Below are 14,895 nucleotides of genomic sequence, written 5' to 3' on the forward strand. Positions count from 1 at the left end.
AAACTAAAGATATGGGCATTTATGCTCAGAGTTATTGTGAGATTGGAATCAAATTGTTGACCAAATAAGCTGAAAAAAAATTAGGCCAGGCTTCTTGGCACAAATTGGACTGAGTTATATGGCCAGTCTGCATGTTACTGTATTCTTTAATAACTTCTAATAATGCAAGCAAATGATTCAATATATATTTTGTCTCTACAGACTGTTTAAACTCTTACCTTTAAATATTTTTAAAATTCCTATTTTTGTTATCTCAGTTAAAAAAATCTATGCTTTAAGATCTTCACAAATTAAATGGAAAGAATTTTTGTGAGATTAAAGGAAAATATCACTTCCTCAGATGTTAATTAAAAATCCTTCATTTTTTCAGTTTATGTTCTGTGTGCTTCATAACTTTTTTCATTTGCCTTTTAATGCTGAATTTTTTTTTGCACACAAAATAGAACGCAATGAATCTTTTTTGTGTGTAATGCTTTTTAAAGATTTAGGTAGTAAGATAAAAGGTTCACACTAAATATGTAGATTTTAAATAATGGTTTGAACAGATGTGTGTTTCAGAGAAAAAATGTAGGACATATCTTACATCAGCAGGAAAGAAAAAAAATCCACACACCTTTTAAGGGTGAGATTTATCTATCAACATTTCTGTTAAATTAGTGTTTATAATCTTACTTCGAATAAAAAAGGGATGAGAGGATGGCTAATTTGAGAATCTTAAATTTAAAGGTTACGTCAGCAGATTTAGTGCTAAAAAGCAATCTTTCTTTTTTTGTATAGGCGGCCATCCAATAAAAATAAGGTTATATTTTAAACAAGAAAATGTTCATGTGCCATAATATTTATGTTATATTGTATAACAGCTTTAGATGATGTTGTATATTACACTACATAAACACTTTTCTTAAACCAGACCCTTTGTATATATACATCTTTCAGTGATTGTTACTGCTGTTATTGCTTCAGCTGATATGATTTTAATTGCTTTCAGGTTGAACTTGAAAGAAAGTTAGAGTCAGCTACCAAGTCAAAACTCCACTACAAACAGCAATGGACAAGGGCTTTGAAAGAACTTGCTAGGTTAAAACAGGTATGCAGGTTTTCTTTGGTCATATGAGACAACAAAGTTAATGGGATTCTGGAAGCTACTATGATTACTGTTAACTACTGGAAGTTTTTGTTTTGTTAGTGTTTGCCTTTGCAAAGTAAAACTCTGAGCTATACTGTTAGCAAAACTAAGAACAGCAAAACTGGTTTATGTTTGATACTGAAGTCATGTAAGACCAAGGCTCACACACGTGCAAAGAGGTTGATATAGTTAAAAGCAGGTGTATAAACAAAAAAAAATTAAAAAAAGGTTTCATTTAATTCCAAATAATGCTGAATCAGCAGTTCCAGAGAAAATATATATTTTGCTACTAGCCCAACCAACTTGGTCAATTACAGTCCTAACTGTTCTATATTTTAATTGTGTAGTGAATGAAGGGTAAAGACAAGAAAGAAATCTTCACTTTTAGAACAAGGGTTTAAAGTTTGATGAATACTGTAAAATGAAGTAAAGTTAGAGGAAATTTTAAATTGGAAGTTAAATTTTCTTCTGTATTTGGAATTTCTAGTCTCATACTAACACCCAACACTATTTTACTGCTATTAACAGAGTTCTTGTTTGTGTGTCTATATAATATAATCACACACATATGAATTGAAGTCACTTCATTCAAACTTGCAGTAGTAGCAACTTCATCCTTACTGAATCCATATTGTATCTCTGTGTTGTTTTTTGTCGTCAGTTGTCTTTCTTGAATTAAACAATAATTAAACAATATACTGAAAGATGGCAAAAATTTCCATTGGCCTTGACAAACAAGTTAGAAAATAATGAATCCCATTTGCTGAACAAACCTTGACATGGACACAAATCTTCAGAATTCAAGTTTAGTAAAAAGGTTTTATTACCTGAGTTCACACCTAATTCTAGGTGTTGAGAATAAGTGTAGGGTCTTTTTTAAGGATTACAGTACCTACTTAATTCCTACTGATAGAATATTCAGGTTTTGGAGAGTAAGAGGTCAATCTCACACTCTTGTGAGAGAAATACACTTGTATTTTTCTTCAAAGAGAGGAAATGTACACTATGATGATTGATATTAAGTAAAAATTCATCTTTATTTGCTGTCTTCAAATTGTTCTGTTAGCCCAGTGATAAAAGGAGTTACGAATTTTAATTTCTGAAACATTTATGATTTGGGAAGATGATAGGAGGAAGAATATAAACCTTATGTCTCTGATTAAGATTTCTTCAGCAGTCATGAAATGCCCAGGCTATTTTTTTCTTGTCATGTTTTAAAATTCCTGTAGAATAGGAGATTGTTGCTTAACACCAGTGTGTATCCCTGTCAGGTTCCTATTACAAATTTCATCACCATAGGCCTGATAATCTGACTTTATTAGCATATGTTGATGGTTTCAACTGACCCTCTTGCTGAAAGTCTGATCCATAAAATAAATTGGCATGTACAGTGAATTATGCTACCTAAAACCTTTCTGCAACAGAACAAACCCTTTCAAAGTAGTTTCTTGTGGTTTTTATAGTCCTGTTCTTCATCTTATACTTGGTCTATTGATAAAGAATTTAAGTGACTTTAAAGAGCCAAATAAAAGTTGAAGCACATCTAATCAAAAACCATTTACTATGTTTTAAATATAAATTTGGAAACTGTTGCTTAAGGATTTCTAGATTTGCTTTAGTTCCAATTATTTGTGCAATTGTGCATAATTTGACCAATTTCTTGTTTAAATTGGATTAGTACCATGTTAATTTTGCATTGCCTCTGGTGAATAGCCACAGGGTTGTAATCTGTGCCAGTAATTTGTCACACCAAAGCTCTCTAGAGGACTGTACAAAACATTTGTGTAGTGAGGATTAGACGCTGAAAGCCATATCTTAGATTGTTAATAAATGTTAATGACAAAACCCAGCTGGTAAGTCTTGGAAATGAGATCTAATGCTTTGTGCCCATTGCCAAAAAAATGTTTAAACAGAGATTTCCATTACTCAAAGGTGACCTGGAGCAGTCAATTTGTGAATTAAAGAAGCGTAATCTACAGGCTAAGCATTTAGTAAAATGCTATTCTGATTTGCAACCATAAAAGTCAATGTTTCCTTAATTAAAAAGTTTTCTTTTACTTTGGAACTAGTTCTTAGCACACATCTGGGATAGTTTTATAGTTTGTAGAATGTGAGATATGCAGTGCATAACTTAAAAGAGTATGGGACTGTTAATAGAATATGATCTAAACTTCTCCATTTGTAGGATTTGAATGCTAAACACAGTGCCAGTGTTATTGAAGTACATGAAGGCATATGTGTATATATATATATCCTACTTACCTGTGCTAAGAAAAATACAGAAGTTAGTTGAATTTTAACACAGTTTGTAAAGCTGAGTGACAATAGACTTCACCCAGCTTACTTTTCTTCCCTCTCTGTTACTCAGGGCAAGTCTGTATTAATGCTTTGTTTGTTATACCCTGTTCAGCTTTAGGGAGACAAAAATGTCAACAATCAGTTACATATCTGTGCACCCAGGTAGATTTTATAATTTCTGGACGTTTCAAAAACTGTCCTTTGAGGCTTACCTACTGGGCAGTCTCAATAGTACACAAATAAAACTTCAATTTTTTTTTAATGGATGTTAGCATTGTTTCTGAGAGGAATCAAACTATTTACAGAAACTTGCATACATGTTTACAGAGACTTTAAATGGTAAAGTCAGTACCTGTCTGGGTGTAAGAAACATTGTATCAAAACAAAAATAAAAACTGGCAAAAATGTCACTTTTAGCAGTTGATAATCTCAGTCATATTTAATCTAAATAACCAAAATCTCAAAATGTACATGCATTCAGTGTTCTGTGAGAAATATTTTTATAAGCCTTCTAATGTGTTTGCGCCCTACAGAGCTGTTAAAATCAGCAGTGATTGCATTTGTTTAATGCAGCATAGAATGTATTGGTTGGCTGACAGTTCACTCTGTCTTGTCTAGTATCTTACTTATCCACTCAGTAATTAATTTGATTAATTTGTAAGTAATTTAGACAAGGATAGGATGTAAATCTTTGTTAAAAAAAAATAAGTCACATTAAAAAAAAAAAAAGAACAACAAACCAGTTGGAAATCCAAATCTTGGTTAAAAACTGTGTCTTGAAACCATCCAGGCCCTCCTACTGACTTGTCAGGTCTGGGTTATTTTCAGAAAACTTTACTTGAGTTCCTTAGCTTCAGTCGTAAGTTTTTCCCACAGACTTGCATGGTATGTATGAGTGGGAGAGTGAATAGTGGCTGCTATTTAGCCATTGTTTAGTCTAGTGTATGTATGTTTACATCTCCCTTTTGGATTTATAGGCAGCTATGGCAAAATAAAGATTGTGCTTCCTTGATTGAAGAGCCTCTTAACTAAAGCACCTGGTGGCATACAAGGATTCTTTTATGATCTGGTTATAATTGAAATTTTGAGGGTTTTTTATTGTTGATAATTTTTATTTAATGCTGATATGTCTGTAGTATCATAAGTTTCAAAACATGATGGAGGCTTCCATCATGCAAACTTCTAAAACAGTATTCCGTGTCTCAAGCACTACATTATAGATGAAAACTAATGAAGAAAAGTAGTAAAACCTTCAAGTAAATTATTTGATAACTTACAGATGGCTTTGTTTGGTTTTGGATTTGTTTTGTTTGTGGAGATGTAAAAGAAGGACAGCAAATATAAAATTAACAAGTGAAAGGAATATTGGTGATAATTTTTACCGAAGGAGTCAAGGGCAGTGAAGAAAAGAAAATGAACAAAAGGAATAGCAGGACTAGCAGTGCTGAGAAAGTTTTGGAGGGGAAAGTACCTGGCCCAACTAATACATACTGCTAAGGATAATTTTGACAGTAATTTGCACATGATACTTTTGGTTCATCTCTGGCAGCCTTACTATGGGATAGTGGCTGATATTTGTTAGGTGGTGATGAAAGAATAAAGTATTTCCAAGTGTTCAGAGTTTCTGGTGGGTTTATCTTCTATTCACAAAGTTGCCTTTAGTCCAGCAACTGATGATTCTGGAGTGTTCCCTTAGGTGAAATGTAAAAATGCAAAGTTCTAAATGTTTAAAATCAAAAATTCTAATACCTCTTACTGAGGTTTAAAACATCCTGACTGGCTAGAACAAGCAGCTGGGAATAAATCTGCAATGTTCCTTATGTTGGGATATATTATAGGAGGAGAGTTTGTAAGAAAGACTTCACTGAGAATTTTAAGCACGTGAATATGTATGCATAAACTTGTGTGCACTGAGGTACACTTAAAGAACATTTTGTATTCAATTATAACTTAGTTTTTCAGTATATACAGAATAGAATGAAGATATTCCAAGGGAGTTTAGAAATGCTGGGCTTAGCTTTATTTGTACTATAAATATGCAGAAATGTTTTGTGAACACTGTTTTTTCACTTTGGAAGATCTCACAATAAACTGTGCTACATTTCAAATCCTTCCCTCTCTCATTTTAACAAAAGATAGTTTTTTTATGGTCTCTCAACGTATCATAGCAAAATTTGTATATAAATGAATTCAAAATCAGCATGCTTCCCTTCTTATCAAACAACTGCTGTAAATTCTTTACCATCTTCTTGTATTGATGGATTATTAGGAAACGTGTTTCTCTTGCTCTTTTGTGAATGGTATACGTAGGGCAAATTTTCTGTTATGCACCCTACAAATTGTTATGACAGACTTTTTAAAGGAGTCAAAGACTAATGTTGGGAAAGACATTTGAAAATCAGAAAGTATGAAGTGTGTAATGTAAATTATGCACAGGATCCATCATAAACAAATCTGCAAAATCTTTTCTCACTTGTTTTAGTGTCTTTTTTCCAAGTTGGGCTGTCTCAAACTGAAAGGTAGGGAAATCTTTCTTCAGAAAATATTGATTTATATTTTTTTTAATTTAATATTACTGTGCTTAAATGTCACTTTTCAGGGTCACAGCATGGCATGCCTCTGAAATTCTTGACTTTCTCTGACTAGAATTATCTTGAGTTTTCCCTCAATACCCCAAATATTTATGGTTACATCACAATTATATTAGTAATCAAACAAAATTTCAAATCACATTTGTCTGAAAGGAATTCCTACCCAACATTAGCTTGGAGACAAAATGTACTGATAAGTGTTTTTCTCCTCTATGGAGAAAATAGAATTTAGCACACTCTGCATTAAATCTTACTTCCTTAAAAAATTAGGAATATTATTCTGAGCAAAGAGCATGCTCACTAATCTCACTGGTTTTGGTTGGTTTTGTGTGTGTTGGGTTTTTATAATAGATGTTTTTCCCAGAGAAAAATACCAAAGGAACAGAACTGAACAAAGGGTTCTGCAGAAGTGACTTGCTTTTCCTTCATCTCTTTGGCCTCTGCATCATTCTCTTTTGTCCTTTTCTTGGTTTAATTAAATATCATTTAAGACATTGATTAAAAAAAAAATTATGGTTCTGACACGAACTCAAACAGTGAAGGCATAAAGGACCAAATTATTGAATGAGATCCCTTTTGATCAATATGAAAGCGTTAGGAATATTTTGTCTTCTTTCTGGTCTGATTGAGCTTCAGACATTGTTCTATTAACCTTAACTGTATGTACTTCTTCTGACATATATTTCTCCTTTGAGCTTGTTTAAAATGCCTTTATTTCTCTCAGATTGTCATTGTGAACATGCTGCTGAACAGCAGAAACTTATGGATTGTTGAACTTTCCTGCCTCAAATAGTAACATAGCAGCTTGTTTTGGAACTTGTAGTCCCATATGCTTGTTATGGCCAGTGTGCAGTTATGCCTTTCCTCTCAAGTGCAGCTGTGAGGACACTTTCAAAATCTTTCCTTTTAGATCTGAATAATACTCCATGAACTGAAGTGTTGGATTAGAAGGCTTCTACTCAGTGTAGTCACAGCTATGTGAGGATTTGTGTGTATGTGAAAATACTGCTGTCCTAGTAGCAAGTGCTAGTCTGTCTTGACTTGGTTTCATAGTATTTTGTTTTCAAGTGATTTTTGCCTAACATACCTTCAGAAAATTCTCATATACAATTATTGAGATGCACAAATTTGACAGACTAGGATTAATCCCCAGCTTCCCATGACAGTAGCCCTAGTTTGAGATGGGACAATGAAGGAATGAATGAACTGAATTGCAGAACAAGGAGTTTTCTAAAGTTAATCCATTTCTCACCCTCTGCAAAAACGTATTGGACTGAAGATAATCACGTTGCAAATCAGCATAGATTGAAAGGCTAGAAAAAGAGATAATAACAATTAGAAGTCCTCTGATGTGTAAACGTTAGATTCTGGACATCACCTAAGAGGAAGATGTCAGCTTCATCTTCTGCAGTAACAAGATGGTTTTCATACAGATGAGGTAGTTTACTTGTAAGTAGCATTCTTATGTAACTTACTGAGTGGCCTCTAAGACTCTTCCCACTGATAATGTCAACAGGAAACCCAGGATGTACTAGACAAATTAATTTCAAAACCAGACCTTGGATATGCAGGGTATACTGCATCTACTACAAGGATATGTGTATTAAGTTTCTTTAGACTTGGTGTGTAATCAGAAGTAGCTCATCCTGTAAGGACAAATAAGCAGAAATTTCCCAGATATGTTCTGTATGTACAGGGCAACCATTCCTCCCCTGAAACTAAATAAAACTTTACAAAGGAGGTTTAACATGCTCAAGATTTTAGGTCTCATGTTTGCAGCAAGTTTTTTTTTCTGAAACAGCAGTATTTTTTATTTGCTTGCTTTTGAAAAGGATTTAGCTTAGTAGATCGAACTGGGGACACCAAGTATAGTTATCGATGGTATCAAAAAGAAGTAAATATTAGTCTGTCCTCATTTCTAGATTCTAGATAATTGAGATAATCAGATTTGCTGTCAATCTATTTACTTATTCTGTAACTGAAGTTGGACTGGTTTTATACCAACCTATTTGAGACTAAATTATGCTCAGCATTTTATCTTCCTGCCTGCATTTAGCAAAATAAACAACTCAAAGTCCAGCTATCAGAATAGTTAAAATAATTCCATTCCTCTTTGTAGCCTGTTTATTTCATTCTTCCTCATAGCCTGTTTTATACTTGAAGTCTGGGTTTACTGTCTGGATGCTGTTGCCTATCTGTATTTGGAGACCAAAGAATACCATTGTGATATTCGGTGTGACTTTAGGGAAAAAAAAAAAAACACAAAACAAACAAAAGCAAACACCCTCTGTCTCTTTTTTCTAAACACTTGAACCAGCATTGTTTTATCTGTAGCATTTTTTAAAACATTAATGTGTAAATTCAAAATAGTCTGTGATCAAGAAGCTCCTAACATGTTTAAGTATACTGCTTAAGTGATTAATTTGCACTCAATAACTTAAATCATGTCTCTAATTGGAATATACTTAGTTTTGAGTTTCAGCCAGTGCTTTTTGTTGAGTGGAAAAAACCCAGCTAATGAACTGATGTGAAATATCAGTCTAGTCCATACAGAGGTCAGCAGTAGCTGGACAAGATCTAGAAACCCACCTTGGATATCTTTGAATGTCCTCCAGCTGCCCTCAGTCATTACTGAAGTACATCATGAGCCAGCAGTTGCATTCAGGCTATCGTGTTTAACAGACATAAGTGAATGTATTCTTAACTTATCTGCCTTTTTTTCAAACCAATAATATTCCACTGTTCCACATCCACTTTTTCCCCACTAAATAACTTTGTGTGAGCCATAAACTGTTCCAGAGTGATTTTCTCATTTACAAGTACACTGAAGAGTAGATTCTTGAGGAGTTGGCTGTTATCTTCTTGCTCTTGTGGAAATGATTAGTTTCTATCCTTTCTCTGGTATTCTAAACCCTGAGTAATCTGAGAGTCCTTTCTCCATGCCAGCTTAGTTTTGTGTTTTGGTTGAAGGAGGTTTCTTTGGTGTGGTGTTTGGTTGGGTTTTTTTAAGATTAGTTGGAAGAGTGACTTTTCTACAGAAGCTGGATTTGCTCTTTCTGGTGTACCCATACATCTTGTTTGTTTTGGTTTTAGTTATGATTTCAACCAGTTTGGCCACAATGGAATAAGGTCTGCTGGTAGTTCCTGGATTGCTAAAGATTCTGCTTAAAGAAAGAATAAATGAAAAGTGGGGAAATAGTTATTCCTGTGATGTCAATAGCAGTTCTGGTGATGGATTAAGACTAACCTCCAGTTAGTCTTGCAACTTTTTCTTTGGATTTCATTATATTCGTGAAAATTCTTGGATAAATATCAGCTTTCTGTAGTGACTTTTTAATATTTGCTATATGTATTTGTAGATTCCTGTTCTTCAAACTTATCTGACATTAAAAAGGGTGTTTCTCACATGGGAATGAACTCTTGATGTAGAGGGAAAGACTGTGGCTTTATCTTCAGCAAATCTTTTTAAGCTTCAGTCATCTGTCAGCTGTAGACTCTTTGGGACAATTCCTGCTTCTGGTTTTATTAGTGACATGAAACCCTTTAACAAATTGTTCTCCAACCTTTATGACCTGTCTCATTGCAGGTGATTTGATTTAATTTAATTCATTTAATTAATTAATGTAAACATTTAATTTGGCTAGCTGATGTATTGAATTTAATATAAAAATATTTTGTGTTTATGTACATGCTATGACTTATGTTCAAGTACTTCTCTATTGCTTTGTCTCTTCACATTAACAATTAGAGTCTTTGTTTATACCAATTCCTTGTGAAATTCAGATTATCTTGTCAATTATTGATCATCAACAGGGAGTGCTTAAAATGCTGGCAACTGAGATTCAGGAAACTGCCCTACTAAAGTCTTCCAAATAGGTTGACTATATAAAGAATATACTCACACCTATGAACCAAAAAAAATTTTTTTTTTACTCCCATAGTAAATATAAACTGATTTTATTAACAATCAAATATTTCGTATGAAGGCAAGGTCAGAATTACAGAAATATCCTTCCACTTCACCATATGCTTAGGTCCAGGATGTTTTTATAACCTTCTGTAATACTTTTTAACTACTTCAGGACTTCTGTCTTACTCAGAGTGTGAGACCAACTGTATTGACTTAGTGCACAAGGTCATATGGAAAATAACTGGGAAATCAAGTGGAGAGAGCATCATATTTCTCATAAAGACACTATTGTCATGAGGTGGCAGTGGACTCAAACCTTACTTTTGTTACACTGTGTGTGTAGAGCTTTAAAAAAATAGAGACAAGTAAACTTTTAGAATTAATAGAATGGTTGGATTAAATCCACAAAATAAGTTATTTAAAATTTCACATAGTGCTATGGAAACATACAAGGACATCTTGCCAGAATTTTGTTTTCAAAGCTTATTTTTTAAGCACACATTGCAATTTCAAAAAGTAGTTCTTGAAGCTTTGATGTTCGGCACTATGGGATTGATGATAGTTTCCTGCAGCTATTTAGCTTTTACTTTCTCAAAAGTATTTATCATTTAAATACCATGTAGCCGAGGAGTAAATCTCAGTAGCTTGAGAAGTTCCAGAAGTCCAAGTTTTATGTTTACCAACTTAAGCCAGAGTTAGTATAAGGGTCTGTTAACATTTTTGCTATTTTGTTAATGGGAAGATATCTGTGACTGGGCTTCAGCTGATCCAGCTTGGACAGGTTTACTATGATTGTGATAGTCACTGAACTTATTTGGTGATATCTGTAATGCAGTAAGACATTCTGTTAACTCCTACATTTCTAATGTTCCTGGAGACCTAACTGTCATTACTTGATTCCTAAACTTTTGCTTTGTCGCTGTAATTAGCACTTTTTGCACTTAATCACATGTTTAACTGAGTTATGTCTTCACCCATTAGCGTGAACAAGAAAATGCTATGGCTCATCTTAAAAAGCAGCAGCAAGAGCTGGAGCACATGAGGCTGCGCTATTTGGCAGCAGAAGAAAAAGAGTTGGGGAAAACAGATCGACAAGAGCTGGAGGATATCAGAAATGAACTTAACAGGTATAAAAGTATTTGCAAGATTCTTCCATACCAGCACTTTCCCTTCTTTTTTCTTACTGTCAACCTAAAATTAGGAGAAAGTTCAATTAAATCAAGGTTGTAATTGGCTGTCAAGTCCAGTGAAAGAACACAGTTTAGTGTCCCTTGCACAAAGATTACACATTTATAAAATGCAACAGTACTGCAGTATAGCAATATCTATGTTTAAGGCCACTGTACCTGTTTTTTGTGTTATGGTCAAGTTTTACAGTACCAGGCTTTTTTCTATTTTAATCCTTCAGTTCTAAGTATTACTGCTGTGTTAAGAAAAGAACAAGACATGTACTGTTCCTATTTTGAATACATTCAAATCATTCAAATTTTAGGTAATGCTGTCCTCCAAAAACTGTCTGCACTAGTTTTGTATGTCGAACCTTTTTGAGTACAGTTTGCATAATCAAAGTAGAAGCTTTGATAGCAAGTATCATAGTTATACATGCATATAGAAGTTTTCTTAGAACTTAAGTGTTATATTAACATTTCTTTGAGTTGCTTTCCCCAGAGAGAGAATAATTTGTTACCTTTACAGATTTCTTTATTTTACTAAGTACTTCAATAGCTAAACTAAAGACTTAATATGAAGATAATCAGAGTGGATTTTAATATGTCTCATTGTCTGATTCTTTCTACTTTATCACCATCAGGCTAAAGCAACAAGAAGAAGAGAGAAAGCAATTGCAAGATGCTAAAGACAGTTCTGCTGGTAGAGTAGATGGTCTTCATTGTAGAAAACTAAATGAGAACACAGATGATTACCTCTCTCGTCTGATAGAAGAGAGGGATACCCTGTTGAGAACAGGAGTCTATAATCATGAAGATCATATTGTAAGTGAACTTGATCGTCAAATCAGAGAAGCTATTGCAAAAAGGAACATCACTATTTAAAAGCATACAAAAAGCTGTTAAAAAGAGCCCAAATCTGAATAGAGTGATTTTTATAAATCTATATGACTTTGCAAAATATGTGATGTCATGCCTTGTTTTGCACACTATTGCCAGCTCTCTTTGAAGTCAATGTAAATATTTGGAACATGTCAAGTTAAGCACAGTTGTGCAATGACTGGTTTATAATGTTTTTGTACTCACATGTGTGTATATATATGTGTTTGTGTAAATATATTTATCCTTGTACTTTCTTCTGAAATGTTTACTACCTCTTTTTGCATCACCCTGACTAGGTTTATTTGTAATTTTTTAATATTCATTCTAAGAGGTTTTTGGTCAATATTATCATTATTTCTTATAATTTTTAAAAATATCTCTTCAGCTATGCTAGGGAAAAATGATGTCAGCTGCTTTCCCTGACAAAGCTCTTAATTCTGAACTGAATTGCAGTGTTGACCAAATACTACTTTTTTTTACTAAATGACAAGGTAATCAATTTTGGCTTCTCTAACTGTAGCTAACACAACTAAGTTCTGTAGTAAACAAGAGACAAGGTTTTGAGTGTGTGTGTCTGTGTGTGTGTGTGTGTGTGTCAGAGGGAATCAAACCTTATGGAACTGAAGCTGAACCAGTTATTAACTAGCCTGGTTGTACAGATAAAATCCCTTTGTTGCCCTGGCAGTTTTGCATGTGGACCAGTAAGGGTGAACCCAGGAGAGTGAAGAACATATTCAGAAGTGTATATGCATTCTTACATTGATCCCTAATGAGGAAAGGTAATTGAAGCAACAATTCAGTAAATTTATACACTATAAGTTCTGAACACAAACATAAAAAGCTCTTGGTTTAAGTAAAGTTCTTGTTTTCAATCAAGATGTAACCACTTTGAAGTTACTTAACATGTATTTCAAAGCATGTTATCTCATTACCACTTAACTGTATATAAAACTTTGTTTGATTGTGGAAGTATGAACAGGATGCAGAACAGAAATCTGCAAGCAATGTTAGTTTCTGCATTATCACAATTGAAAAAGTTTTGGTTTCCAGCCTTCATTCTGTTTCTGTGATATTTGTGTGGATCTACCCAACATTAATTTACAGTGCTGTCCTTTCAATAGGCATTTTTGTCTGTCCTATACTCACAAGTGTTTCCATTTGAATGTCAAGTACAAAAACTGTCTTAGGATTTTTAAATTTTTTAAAGTTAACGAAGATAACAATGGAAAAATTATTGGTTTAGGTTTTTTACATAAAATCAGTGAAGTTTCATAGACATGGGTGACCTTCATTTGACCTTCCTGTTTTGTATTAATTATAAATTGTATTAATTTGTATTCATTATAAAAATTATAATTAATACAAAAATATACAAATAATTTTGTATTAATTATAAAACGGGGGGAGGGGTGTATCTTATCTGGCTTTACCTCTAAATGCATTGGTTTTCCTCCTCCTTACCATGGGTATGTCTCCTGTTTAAATAAACTATTAATTTAGACTCTTTAGAAAAGTTATAAACAAGCTGTAAAATAAAATGGAGATCATATTAGCTGAGGAATACTTGAATACTTATCAATACCAGACTTAGTAAGAAATGCTTTTGTAATACTTTGCACACTTTACTGTATTTTTCGAAGTAGTGTACTTAAGAAGATCCCTCTCCACTAGCAAAGAAAATATCACCTCCTTAAATCCCATAGAGATCCATGACATATAATTTTACAATATTTTTTTCATCATGGCTGTGTCATATCACTGATGCATGATTATATGCAATTACTGTTAATGACCCAGGGAGCTTCTGTCTTGACAGGAAAACTTGTTCACGCTGGTTTTCTTCAAATACTTGCTCACTTGTGTAGTTTCTTTTCCAAACACTGGAGGGTGCCTGAGACTTAAATATTACAAAGACAGTGTTGACTAAATTTTCATAACTGGTCATTTGTTTTGGACTGGTATTCTATGACTTTTCAGGTGTATTATTTTATTAAATAAAATTTGATTTTTAAGTAAATATTAAGGACTCTGCATTAATTTTTTTAACTATATATTTGAAAGAAAAAATTTTTTACTATTTCCAATAATATGACAGTCTTTAGTGCTTGAATCTATAAAATAATGAACCTGGTAATGACAGTCAATTTCACTACTGTGTCATGTAAGAAAAAAAAAAGGTGGTCATGTTGCTGTGTGTTTTAAAAAGGAAGTTGGGTGAGTTTTCTCTCTAGAGTCAAAATATTGTGTAAAAACAAATCATAGAATAATTATTTTTAAAAATCATTTATAAACCTGCTAATTTAAGCTGTTTGGGTCCACTTAGCCATATGAAAGATCAATGTGCAAAGCATGAATTTTATGATTGTTAAAAAAACTTAGCATAACACTTATTTAACATTTTTGTTTAGTTATATAGTCCTTACTCATAGTGTTCATTGTTTGTGTTAGAATGTGGAAATGTATTACAGTGAGGGTACTCTAAGCTTGATATTTCAATTTAATTTTTTCCAGAACAATTTGTCTATGTGCTTTAGACTGAAATATTCCAGAAGCAAGATGTGTATTTGTAGTAGATATGGATCATATGAGCTCGGACATGAGCTCAATATTAACTCTTCTTTAAAGAAGATTTTTATGTTGGGTTCCATTTGCCTTTTTATTATCTCAAAGCCATTTTGAAGATTATAGTTATTCAGTAGAGAGACCAAATACCATTTCAAAATATCTTAAGATTTTTACCTTAATCTCTTTTCTTTGCAGAAGAAATGTCATTTGAAACAGATGCATTAGATAAGGAGCTCATTTTAATTGACCCAGCATAAAAAGACTGCTGGAAATGAGACCTGTGTTTACAGGTTCAGTCCTGGTTCCATTTGCCAGAGAAAATGTGGCAGGAAGAGGAGCAGCAGCTAGGCCCTCCTG

General features: G+C 33.3%; 1 protein-coding gene across 3 annotated transcripts in view; it reads left to right on the plus strand.

The window, feature by feature from the left end:
- The window catches only part of CEP120 (centrosomal protein 120), a 39,244-nt gene extending 25,254 nt beyond the window's left edge, over positions 1-13,990 (plus strand). For all 3 annotated transcript variants that reach the window (XM_050330186.1, XM_050330185.1, XM_050330187.1), the window contains exons 19-21: positions 989-1,087; positions 10,907-11,052; positions 11,736-13,990. In XM_050330186.1, the coding sequence (XP_050186143.1) occupies positions 989-1,087; positions 10,907-11,052; positions 11,736-11,976 (486 nt within the window). In that variant the 3' untranslated portion in view covers positions 11,977-13,990. The remainder of the gene's footprint in view (positions 1-988; positions 1,088-10,906; positions 11,053-11,735) is intronic.
- The last annotated feature ends 905 nt before the right edge of the window (positions 13,991-14,895 follow it).

This window comes from Myiozetetes cayanensis, unplaced genomic scaffold (genome assembly GCF_022539395.1).
Source record: "Myiozetetes cayanensis isolate MyiCay16 unplaced genomic scaffold, myiCay2020 scf4, whole genome shotgun sequence".
Taxonomy (NCBI): Eukaryota; Metazoa; Chordata; class Aves; order Passeriformes; family Tyrannidae; genus Myiozetetes; species Myiozetetes cayanensis.